We start from the raw sequence: 11,553 nt of genomic DNA, 5'->3' as shown, positions 1-11,553 counted from the left end.
TGAGCTGAGTGGTCTATCAGTTGGTCCGACTGGTCTTGAACCGAGTGGTCTTTGGTCCGAGTGGTCATGGATTCTTGTCGTAATTGTACTTGAATTTCCTATGCTGTCACCCCTAATACGAAATGATATCTTCCGCAGAGTGACGTGACCATCTTCCATATTGGTATTTTTCTCTGGGCAAAGTTTGTGATATTTCAATTTTTCAAGAGAGAACTTGTTTTCATCGTTGTGATAATTAGTTGTGCAATGGATTTTATCGAACGGGAGTTCATTACAAACACACAGGTAAGTTTATAATAACCAAAGTTAAGTAGTTTGTTCATAATCGAAGAAATCCGTTTAAATTTTACCAAGACTCAGACAGTAGATTTCTATTTTTTTTCGGACAAATCAATCATTTGAGAAATTAAGGCACGTGTCACAATTCCAGAATCCATTGTTGTTTAATTTATAATAAAAAGTATCAAATTATATTTTGTTTATTGTTTGTTTCATGACATTGCTACCACTGCATCCAGTATCCGAACACTGTCTTTAAGCCTACATAATTCAAATTTTGTATTCATTTAATTTGACCATTTGTACACGTAAAATACAAGATATGAGGATACAATATAATTATTATAAAATGCCTGTTAAACATAGTGCAAAATGCTATCAGAGATGTCATAGCCAGTACCTGGATTTTCTTTGGATTCTCCTGATGTCTCATTTTCTTTCTCAGAATTTGTTCCTCGAATGGGAGCTGACATGTTTGTTTACGTTATGCATGATGGGAGTTTGTTATGATCTGATGACTTCCGGTTATGGCCGAGTAAAAGAAGTTTCGTTAGAGAATAAATGCCCCCTAAAGTGAAACTTAAATGAGAAAATGGCACTTGGCAATCTCATCGTATTGTCGCAGGTTACCTGCTTCATTTTGTCGTTTCTTCTTTCTTTTTTTGTGTTTGTGCCTGTCAGTATAAACAATCATGAATTCAACGGTCACTGTTTACTTCATGCAACAGGCAAATGGCATCCAGAGAGTAAACAGGCTAATATAGAATTAACTGACTTACATTGGGGTCCTTCAAGTGCCTGCAATTTTTCAGTATTTATTGGAGTAGTTGTTATGGTGACATCATTCTGTTATACAATATGGGTATCTATTTATTTGTTCAAAGGAACTGACAGGTAATAATGAAAATAATAGATTAAATTAGATCTGTTGTAAAATAATTTAAATTACCAGTACCGTAAAAAAGAAGTTAATCAATCAGGATTGTAGCTAAGACTAATAAAGAGTAAGACGATTATGATGATTCATGAGTGACATAAAATAATATATAGATATTAAGAGAAATTACCTTTATTCTCAACTCTGAATGTGCATTGTCGGAAACTCCAAGTAGGATGGGTTTTATAATTGTGTAGGCCTACTATTATTAGGCCCTATGGTACAGTACTCAATTTTGAAGTAGATGAGGCACATTTGAAAAATGGAATGTTTTGATGTTTTTATACGCCCACATTTTCATGTGGACGTATTATGCCGTTGCCCCTGTCCGTCCACAATTTGTTTGTGGACACTCTAGAGGTCACAATTCTTATCCGATTTTGACGAAACTTGAAATATAGGTTTATCTCCAAAAGATCTCAGCTGCTTTTGATATTGGCATGTATCGGATTGAAACTTCATGGATTATGGCCCCTGTGCTTTTTGTACGAAAAATCACGTTTTTAGGTTGTGGACCCTATAGAGGTCACAATTTTTATCCGATTTTGTTGAAACTTGAAATGTAGGTTTATAACCCAAAGATCTCGGTTCCTTTCAATATTCGCGCATATCGGACTGTAACTTCCTGAATTATGGCCCCTGATTGTACCAAAAATCGTGTTTTTAGCTTGTGGACCCTATAGAGGTCATAATTTTTATCCGATTTAAAAAACCTTTCAATTATATCACCGTTACACCCAAAGGTTGGCTGAGTTCGAATTTCGTGATAATCCAAAGATCTCGGTTCCTTTCGATATTTGCAAATATCGGACCGTAACTTCCTGAATTATGGCCCCTGATTGTACCAAAAATCGTGTTTTTAGCTTGTGGACCCTATAGAGGTCATAATTTTTATCCGATTTAAAAAAAACGTATTATTATATCACCATTACACCCTAAGGATGACTGAGTTTGAATTTCGTGAAAATCGGCCCAAAATTGACAGACAAAATGGCCGCCGTTCTTTCTGGAATAGCATAAGAATATGTTATATCAAGGTTGTGGACCCTATAGAGGTCACAATTTTTATCCGATTTTGTTGAAACTTGAAATATAGGTTTATAGCCCAAAGATCTTGGTTCCTTTCGATATTTGCACATATCGGACCGTAACTTCCTGAATTATGGCCCCTGATTGTACGAAAAATTGCGTTTTTAGCTTGTGGATCCTATAGAGGTCATAATTTTTATCCGAATTAAAAAAACGTATTATTATATCACCGTTACACACTGAGGACGACTGAGTTCGAATTTCGTGAAAATCGGCCCAAAATTGACAGACAAATTGGCTGCCGTTCATTCAGTTCCTTTCGATATTTGCGCATATCGAATTGTAATTTCCTGAATTATGGCCCTTGATAGTAGGAAAAATCACTTTCTTGTTAGCTTGTTCTCTATCTATCTCTCGAAAATGTGGGCGTATCCTGCCTGGCAGCCGCTGGTTATCCGATTTTGTTGAAACTTGAAATGTAAGTTTATAACCCAAAGATTTCGGTTCCTTTTGATATTCGTCCATCTCGGACCATAACTTATGGCCCCTGATTGTCCGAAAAATCGCGTTTTTAGCTTGTGGACCCTATAGAAGTCATAATTTTTATTCGATTTAAAAAAACGTATTATTATATCACCGTTACACCCTAAGGACGACTGAGTTCGAATTTCGTGAAAATCGGCCCAAAATTGACAGACAAAATGGCCGCCGTTCGATCTCAAATAGCGTAAAAATATGGTATATCAAGGTTGTGGATCCTATAGAGGTCACAATTTTTATCCGAATTATGGCCCCTGATTGTACGAAAAACCGCATTTTTAGCTTGTGGACCCTATAGAGGTCATAATTTTTATCCGATTTAAAAAACTGTATTATTAAATCACTGTTACACCCTAAGGACGACTGAATTCGAATTTCGTGAAATCAACCCAAAATTGACAAAATTTCCGCCGTTTGTTCTCAAATAGCGTAAAAATATGGTATATCAAGGTTGTGAACCCTATAGAGGTCACAATTTTTATCCGATTTTGTTGAAACTTGAAATGTAAGTTTATAACACAAAGATCTTCGGGCATATTGAATTGTAATTTCCTGAATTATGGCCCTTGATAGTAGGAAAAATCACTTTCTTGTTAGCTTGTTCTCTATCCATCTCTCGAAAATGTGGACGTATCCTGCCTGGCAGCCGCTGGTTTCATATTTCTTTAAGTTTTTCTTAATTTCATTTTCTTTCACTTTCAGTTCATGGCTGGATGCATTTATGACATTCATAGTCAGTGTTTTAGTGACTATTTGTCTATTTTCTACAGCTTTAACAATTAGTGGTGGATTTGCTGTATGGTGTAGTTTAGTTACAGATAAACTGTCAGGAATAGATAGGTGTGTATCATATTCAAGATGAATTTCTTTACAGGCCAATTTCGAAATACATAACCATTGAGAAAGAGAGAAATGGGATTTAATTTCCACTCAACCCACACTAGATCATTTCAGGACTAATGATATATTTTTAGGGAGAGGGTTTAATACATGCAGGCTAAGCCTATTCCCCAATTCGATTCAGATATCCTGAATAACAATATTGTTTTAAAAAATAATCTTTATTTTAATAAGTCAGGTTGTGTTCTTGAGTTTTTAAAAGTAGAAGACAAATAGACGACCAGAGAAAACCACTCTATGTATACAATACTGGGGTCGAAATCACAAAACTTGACTCGATGCGTAGAGTGTAAAAATATAAAAGTGCCATTTAAAACCACCATAAATGTCCACAGTCCTGACTGGTTTCGTCAAATAAAGTTTAACATTTTCAAAAGAACAGTTCAACAGAAACGAGAAGCAAATTTAAATAATTATGTCATCATCACCCTTGTCTGTCCGGGTACATGTACATGATATATTGAAATGTATTTTGGTTGTGGAAGTCAACTACATGTATACAATTTTACAAAGATTTACAAATAAGTTGCTTGTTTATCTTGTAGGTGTGAAATGGGTGATTATACAACATTTTTACCCAAAAATCTTAATATAGACAGTTCGAATTATTACATGGAATTTCAGATAGCTCAGGTAAATAAGTTGATTATTATAAACAATGTTTAAATATTTTGACAATGTAAAACGAGATGAAATAAATATATCATCAATATTGATTAATTTTGGTGCCACAAATGAGATCTCCTGGAAGTAAACACTTGATCTAGTCTACTCTGTTCTTTCTTATGGATGCCCCCCCGTAAATGGATGCTTGTGACTCTGCCCCTCACTTTGCATCATATTCATAATATATAATAAAAAGCCTTACCTTAGTAGATATTTCCCCCAATTATCATTGACACTGTATTTAAAAAGTTGTACTCCAAAAATTCACTACAATCATACATGCCAATTCTGCACCCCAACTGACTATCTTTTAGTGCAAACTCAGGTTGATTTGAAATTAGTCAGGCAAAACCAGTTTAATGATTGATCCCCGGCTGGATTAAAACAGCGGCCACCAGGCAGGATATGCCCACATTTTTCAAATGATGGATACAGAACAAGCTAAACAAAAAGCGATTTTTCGTAACATCAAGGGCCATAATTCAGGAAGGTACGGGAACCAAGATCTTTGGGTTATCAACATGCATTTCAAGTTTCATTAAAATCGGATCAAAATTTTAACCTCTAGAAGCTCCACAACCTTGATATACCAGATGTTTACACTATTTGAGTAGAGGGGCGGCCGTTTTGTCTGGCAGTTTTGGTTCGATTTTCATGAAATTCGAACTCAACCAACAATAATGGTGTAATGGTGACATATTCGAACGTTTTTTTTAAATCGGATAATAATTGTGACCTCTTGAGGGACCACAAGCTAAAACGCGATTTTCCATACAATCAGGGGCCATAATTCTGGAAGTTACGATCCAATATGTGCGAATATCAAAAGGAACCAAGATCTTTGGGTTATAAACATGCATTTCAAATTTCAACAAAATCAGCTAAAAATTGTGATTTTTCGCACAATCAGGGGCCATAATCCATGAAGTTACGGTCCAATACATGCCAATATTGAAAGGAACCAAGATCTTAGAGAGATAAACCTGTATTTCAAGTTTCGTTGAAATCGGATAAAAATTGTGACCTGTAGAGTGTCCACAAACAATTATGAACGGACAGACAGGGGCGACGACAATATACATCCACATTAAAATCCATGAAGTTACGGTCCGATACATGCCAATATCGAAACAAATCGAGATCTTAGAGAGATAAACCTATATTTCAAGTTTCGTTGAAATCAGATAAAAATTGTGAACTGTAGAGTGTCCACAAACAATTGTGGACGGACGGACAGGGGCGACGACAATTTACGTCCACATGAAAATGTGGGTGTATAAAAAAGTAATTTTCATACGTCCACATTCATAATGTGGGCATATATTGCTGTCGCCCCTGTATGTGTGTATCTGTGGTTCGCCTACAGGCCGCAATTCTTAACTGATCATCTTGAAACTTTACATACTTATTCCTTATACCCTAAGGATGATCCCTGTTGTTTTTGGTGCATGCCCGACCCCCAGGAGCAGAGCCACGCTTATCTCTTGCATTTGTTTGTCGTGTGGAGCACTCTACCGCTGTAACACATCTAACACCAGGGCAGTATGGACATTGGATAGGACTCACAATAACATTTTTGCAATCTGTATTTTTATTTACTTCCCATCAATCATTCTAATATACCTCTAAGACAAATAAACCAAAAAATCATGCAAAGATAGTTTGAAATAAACACCAAAATCGCAAAAGTGACTTTTTTAAAATATGCACAATCTAAAACTTTTATAATGTGGAATGGGAATTGAATAAATATAGTATTTGATAAATAAAAAGTACTAGTCAAATTACAATTTGTCTTCTGTGTGTTGGAGAGACTAGTTATGATTGTCAAGGAAAACATTAAAACTCTATTGATTCATACTAACGTCTTATGTAATATATTTAATTTTATCTATTACAGTTTGGAATATGGGGTTTATGGATGTGTTGGGTAGTTCTAACATTGTTGTCAATCATTAAATTATACCGCTACCATAAACAAGAAGCATTTTTGAAAAGTGTGAACCATCAGAGACAGCGATTATTACAGAGAGTGGGTCATTCTTCATCTTATTCAGGAGACTTATCTACTTGATCATTTTGTAATTAACAAATTAACCCTTTAGCACTTGGACCACTTGAAACTACTGCTCCCTCTACAGCTTGCGCACCACAAATCATCCGAGTCACATGAGTAGCTTTAAACCATTTAAAGGAGGCAAGTCTGTAACTCAATATCATCCATAGTCTTCGACATTGCAAACAGGACTTATTGGTCATTTTAAATCAATATTGATGCTGTTATCTTACCGAGAAAAGATGGGCTTCTGATATTCAATATTTAAGATAAAATGAAAATTTAAAAATTGTCACACGAATCGCATGGCAGAATGCTTTTGGGCACCATTTGTATTGAAGTGACTCGTTGAACGAGGCTTAACATACCCCACAGAAGAATACTGGAATAACCAGACGTCAAAGACTGCCATTCAATTTGGACTCTTTGTGTATTTCACCGAACGAAAATTACTGATTACAGTAAAAACAGAAATGATGGATTGTAAATCAGTTTATATACATCCATATTACATTATTATATGCGTTGCGACCCATTTGTGTCCATTTCTATGTGCCAGAGAATAGAGATTTAGCTCCTTTAAGGACTGTATTCTAGTTCTTTGACTTTCTAGATAGTAGTTTCTGCTGGTTTCGGAAATGAGCTACAAATTTTTTCAGAGAACGAGGGTAGTCTATATTTACTTGTCTCAAGTGCTATGGGGTTAATTCTCTCTTGCAATTTATTGATATTTCTGTTTTAGTCAAAATTTGAAAAGGGAGATAAATCTGTTCTGTAATATATAGATTTGTGTACCAGTACTGGTAATATTTTTGATTAACACACTTTTTTTAGAAAGGCATTTCATGATTTTTTTTAAAACTCTATCAAAATTGGACATTGGTGGAATACAGAAATGTTATTGACCCTTAATAAATTACTCACAGATTTTTGTAATCATTAATGTAGACTTTACATGCATCTGTTATACGTTTTTTAAATAATCATCAATTTTATAGTAACTTTAGGGCTTGGGCGAAAAACAATCTGCTTAACACATGACTTGGCCTTAACATATGTGCATGCACAGATCGTTCCCACATATTAACACTTGTCAACTAGGAGCATCTGTGAGAGGTGCTGTTGTGTGAATGAAATTCATGTACATGTAGCTAACATCTTTTTACTGGATTCTCAAGATATAGAATATATGGAATTGGTCCCCGACTTAAAATGAAAATATTATTACAGGTTTGGGTTGGGTTTTGATAAGTAGCATAGATTTGATATGAATTATATATCACTAGTCTTGTTATAGTCTTAATAATACTCTACACAATTCATCTTTATAAAGCAATAATTGGCTAGTACTATTAACATATTCGATTTGTCATACTACCTCTAGGCTCTAGTATTGTTTTAATGTGGGCTTACAAGACCAGATATTATAATATATTGCGTTCGAAATTGTTATAAAGTGTATGTATGTTTGGAACTGATCAAGATGTGATGCTTAACATAATGAATTTTATCTATTCTATTTAGAAAGAAGAAAAAATGTTATTTAACTTTATAAATGTTTTCTGTCATTTGGCACCTTCTCCTGTAAAGAACTGAAAATTGCATTAAAGATACATTAGTTAACAGTTTAATAAAGAGATGGCCATTCTGGCTATAATAATGCAAAAATAGATGATAAAAATATAAAATATTGAACATTTCAGTCAAATTACTTTGTTCTGAACAGAGTTGTTACTGTTGGAAGTTTGGACTAGAAATAGGCATTAACTGTGTCCGCACCGTCTACGAGAATTGCCGATCGTTTGATTGACAGACGATAACTCCACCCACATATTCTCGATTATCCAGTAACATACTCAATGGATATGTTACCCTCGCTTGGTAGGCCTTTCATCACCAGACGTCAGTGACTAACAGTAAATGTTAGCTTATTCGGTCATTTCTTGATTTAATTTTAAATGGACGACTGTTTAAATCCAAGCCATCCGAGGGTCTACATAGTTGATTTTGAGCTTGTCAAGTAAAGAAAGGTCTAATTGATAATTTCTATAACATCTGAAGCCTAAATAAAGACTTACAATAGGCAGATTTAGCTCTTGCATAATGTATGTTTAAGAAGTGAATTAATTTGTATAAAAGAAGTTTGGTGAGTTCAACCAGAAATACAGTGTTCAGAAATTATAAATAAAAAAAAGTACTGACTACCATTGCGAACTTAGAACAACACGAAGCAGCCACATGCTATCTGAAGCAATGTAGTTTGAGTTACTTTTCTCATTTCTGACACTTGATGGATAATTGTTGCCCTGAATGTTGGTATATTAGAAATCTTAATACTAAAGTAGATGTGGAATTATGTATGATTTTTATATACCTATATGATCATTATCCCTGTCTGTCCGTCCATATCTGAAATAGATTGTGGATGCTCTAATATTATTATTTATACAGTGTTTATAATCATGAGACAAAGTACCTATGGATTTTTTTTATAATTACTGTCAGATTACTTGTCTTGTAAATTCTCCCATTAAGCTACAAAAGAGTAGAAATGTGGCAACCTTTGTGAACTGCTGGGTTAACTTAGCTGCTGTGGGCGTATATATTTTATTGTCTGGCAACCATCCATTTATATTTTTGTATTTTATTCCTTTTCTCATGTATATAATGTGTAGAAACAAGATACTATTATGGGTGCCCCGCCAATTATATTATGCACAGGCGCCCATGATCTCGTTGTGGACAGCCCACCGATCTCGGCATTATAGGTGCCCCTCCGTGTTAAGGCACCCCACCAATCATGTTGTTTTGGGCACCCCCATTGATCAAGTCGTGGGCGCCAATTAATCTCACTCGGCATTATGTGCGGCCCGACAATCATATATTGTCATTATAAGGTGCACCACCACTCATGTCATTTTGGGTGCCCCTCCGGGATAAGGCACCCCACAGATCATGACGTTTTGGGCGCCCCTTTAATCAAGTTTGGGGGGGGGGGGGTGTGGCGATGGCCGAATAGTTACCATGTGCGCGCGCTGTATCATAAGGTCTGGCATTGAGTCAACTGGCGTGGTTTTGATTCCCCGGTTGTAGTGACAAGGAGTATGATCGCCTGTCCAACTTTGTGGGTTTTCTCCGGGTCCTCCGGTTTCCTCCCACTGCTAAAGACCCCTAAGCGAAAGTGAAATATTGAAATAAAATTGAACCATATGTTAGTCCCGAAATGACCTAGTATGTGTCAAATCTCTCTCTCTCTGATCAGGTTGTGGGCACCCAACCAATCTCTCCCCCCCCTCCCCCCGCGTAGCTATGGGCCTGCTGTTACATGTCTATTATGTATATTTTCCTTATGAATTTTCACCAATCAAACTATACTAGTGTCAGTAAAATAATACTTTAACAGGCATTTATGTGTTTTTTCATTTAATGGTATTAAATTCAGTATATATTTCTTGTATATTATGTATATTTCGAGTGTATTATGTATATTTCATGTGTATTATGTATATATTTTTTGGTATATATTTCATGTGGGAGTAGGTCTATTGTATTGTGGTCACACCTGTACAAGGGTTCTTTGTATGGTTTTTCTTTCAATGATTTGGTGAGATTTTTCAGCTAATCATAAAGACAAACTCCATTCAAATTCATCTGAGTAACAAAAATTCATATTATAGAGAGTTATGTGGGATATTTTTTAAAAATATGGTAGGTTGGTCGACTAATGCTACTGATTGAAAAGCAGAGTAATGAACAGGTTTTTCATACAGTTATTGTCCATGTCAGTGGAACCTTGAAAATACTCAAAACTTCAATATATCTGAAATTGAGTTCCTGCTACATTGAATAATACAATAACATACATGTCTTTGTTTATTCCCTTCACAATCTGCATGTAGGCGTATATTTGTTTCCTGGTAATTTATATTCAGCCAAACGATCCATGTCTGATTTCATTCTATAATTATAATCACATATTATCCTAACAGATGTGTATTACAATATAGTATAATAATGTTTACTTCCTATATAAAATATTGAGTTGATTTTATCAAGGCATTCCATTCCTGTTTAAAAGGACACAATTGCCAGATTTGAATGTCTTCAGATGTGTTAATTATACATTTTATTCTGTAAAGTTGAATAAAAAAAAATATAAATTGTTTTAAAATTATTCAAATATGGTACATTTGAAATTCAGCGAGATCTGTATACCCTTGGAAATCAAAGAGATTTAGGCAGAAACCTCAGTGTCGATGAAAATTCTTCTTCTCTCTAGCATTAAATAACTATTCTCAGTGTGTGTTGACAGAGGTTATCAAATCAAAGAGATGTAGGAACCAGTACTAGTAGGCAGCAACCTCACTGTCGATCAAAATCTTCTCTCTAGCATTAAAGATGGGTTCCCGCGTACAAACTGGGTGATTTAATGGTATATATGGACTAAAAACATATTCAAACTAATTAATTTGTCATAACTTTGCTTCAAATCCTTCTCAAACATTGTAATTTGCGAAGGAATGTCCTGCTATAAAAATTTGATCAAACCAGGCCATGTTTACGTCACGTGACTTACCTCTCTTGGAAGTCAAAGGAGAATTCATTGCATAAATAAGACGATGTTGTCTTTAATCGCTTACTATTTATTACAAATATCGAATCCTAATTAAATTCTCGGATTATCCACTACCCGCGTCTTTTTCCGTCATTTTTATCGCAGAAAGTGTTGTACGTCTAACTCTTCATAAAGTTTATCAACTTGTACATCAAGCGCTCAATGTTTGCATATGACCTTTGACATCACGCGTGCAGAAATTCCTAATAGTCGGGCCGTTGATTAGGGGAACCCTTACATTTTTGTCCTGTATACGCTCCATGAGTGATTTTCTGGGAATCCATTATTTTTCTAGTAAGATTGGATATCTCTACTTTCCATATATACCAAAATTACCATACTTTTATTGGAAATAACCACCCAATAAATACTTTTCTGGGAACCCAACTTTAAATAACTATTCACAGTGTGTGTTGACAGACGTTAAATCCCATTCCATTACTAATACACTGTTACAAAAAGCACTATTTACCGCTGTATATTCCATGTATATTTCATATACTGGTATTTACAGATAAAGTGGAAAGATTG

The 11,553-nt window shown here is 35.1% G+C and overlaps 1 protein-coding gene across 1 annotated transcript; it reads left to right on the top strand.

The window, feature by feature from the left end:
• Window positions 1–797: 797 nt before the first annotated feature.
• LOC126821782 (transmembrane protein 179) lies at window positions 798–10,572 on the top strand. Its single transcript, XM_050550283.2, has 4 exons — window positions 798–1,173; window positions 3,488–3,625; window positions 4,231–4,318; window positions 6,252–10,572. The coding sequence occupies exons 1-4, from the start codon at window positions 872–874 to the stop codon at window positions 6,423–6,425; spliced, it is 702 nt and encodes a 233-aa protein (XP_050406240.1). The 5' UTR covers window positions 798–871; the 3' UTR covers window positions 6,426–10,572.
• Window positions 10,573–11,553: the final 981 nt, after the last annotated feature.

Source organism: Patella vulgata, chromosome 5 (genome assembly GCF_932274485.2).
Source record: "Patella vulgata chromosome 5, xgPatVulg1.2, whole genome shotgun sequence".
Classification (NCBI taxonomy): Eukaryota; Metazoa; Mollusca; class Gastropoda; family Patellidae; genus Patella; species Patella vulgata.
The sequence above is the reverse complement of the archived record's forward strand: the minus strand, read 5'-3'. Positions and strand labels throughout refer to the sequence as shown.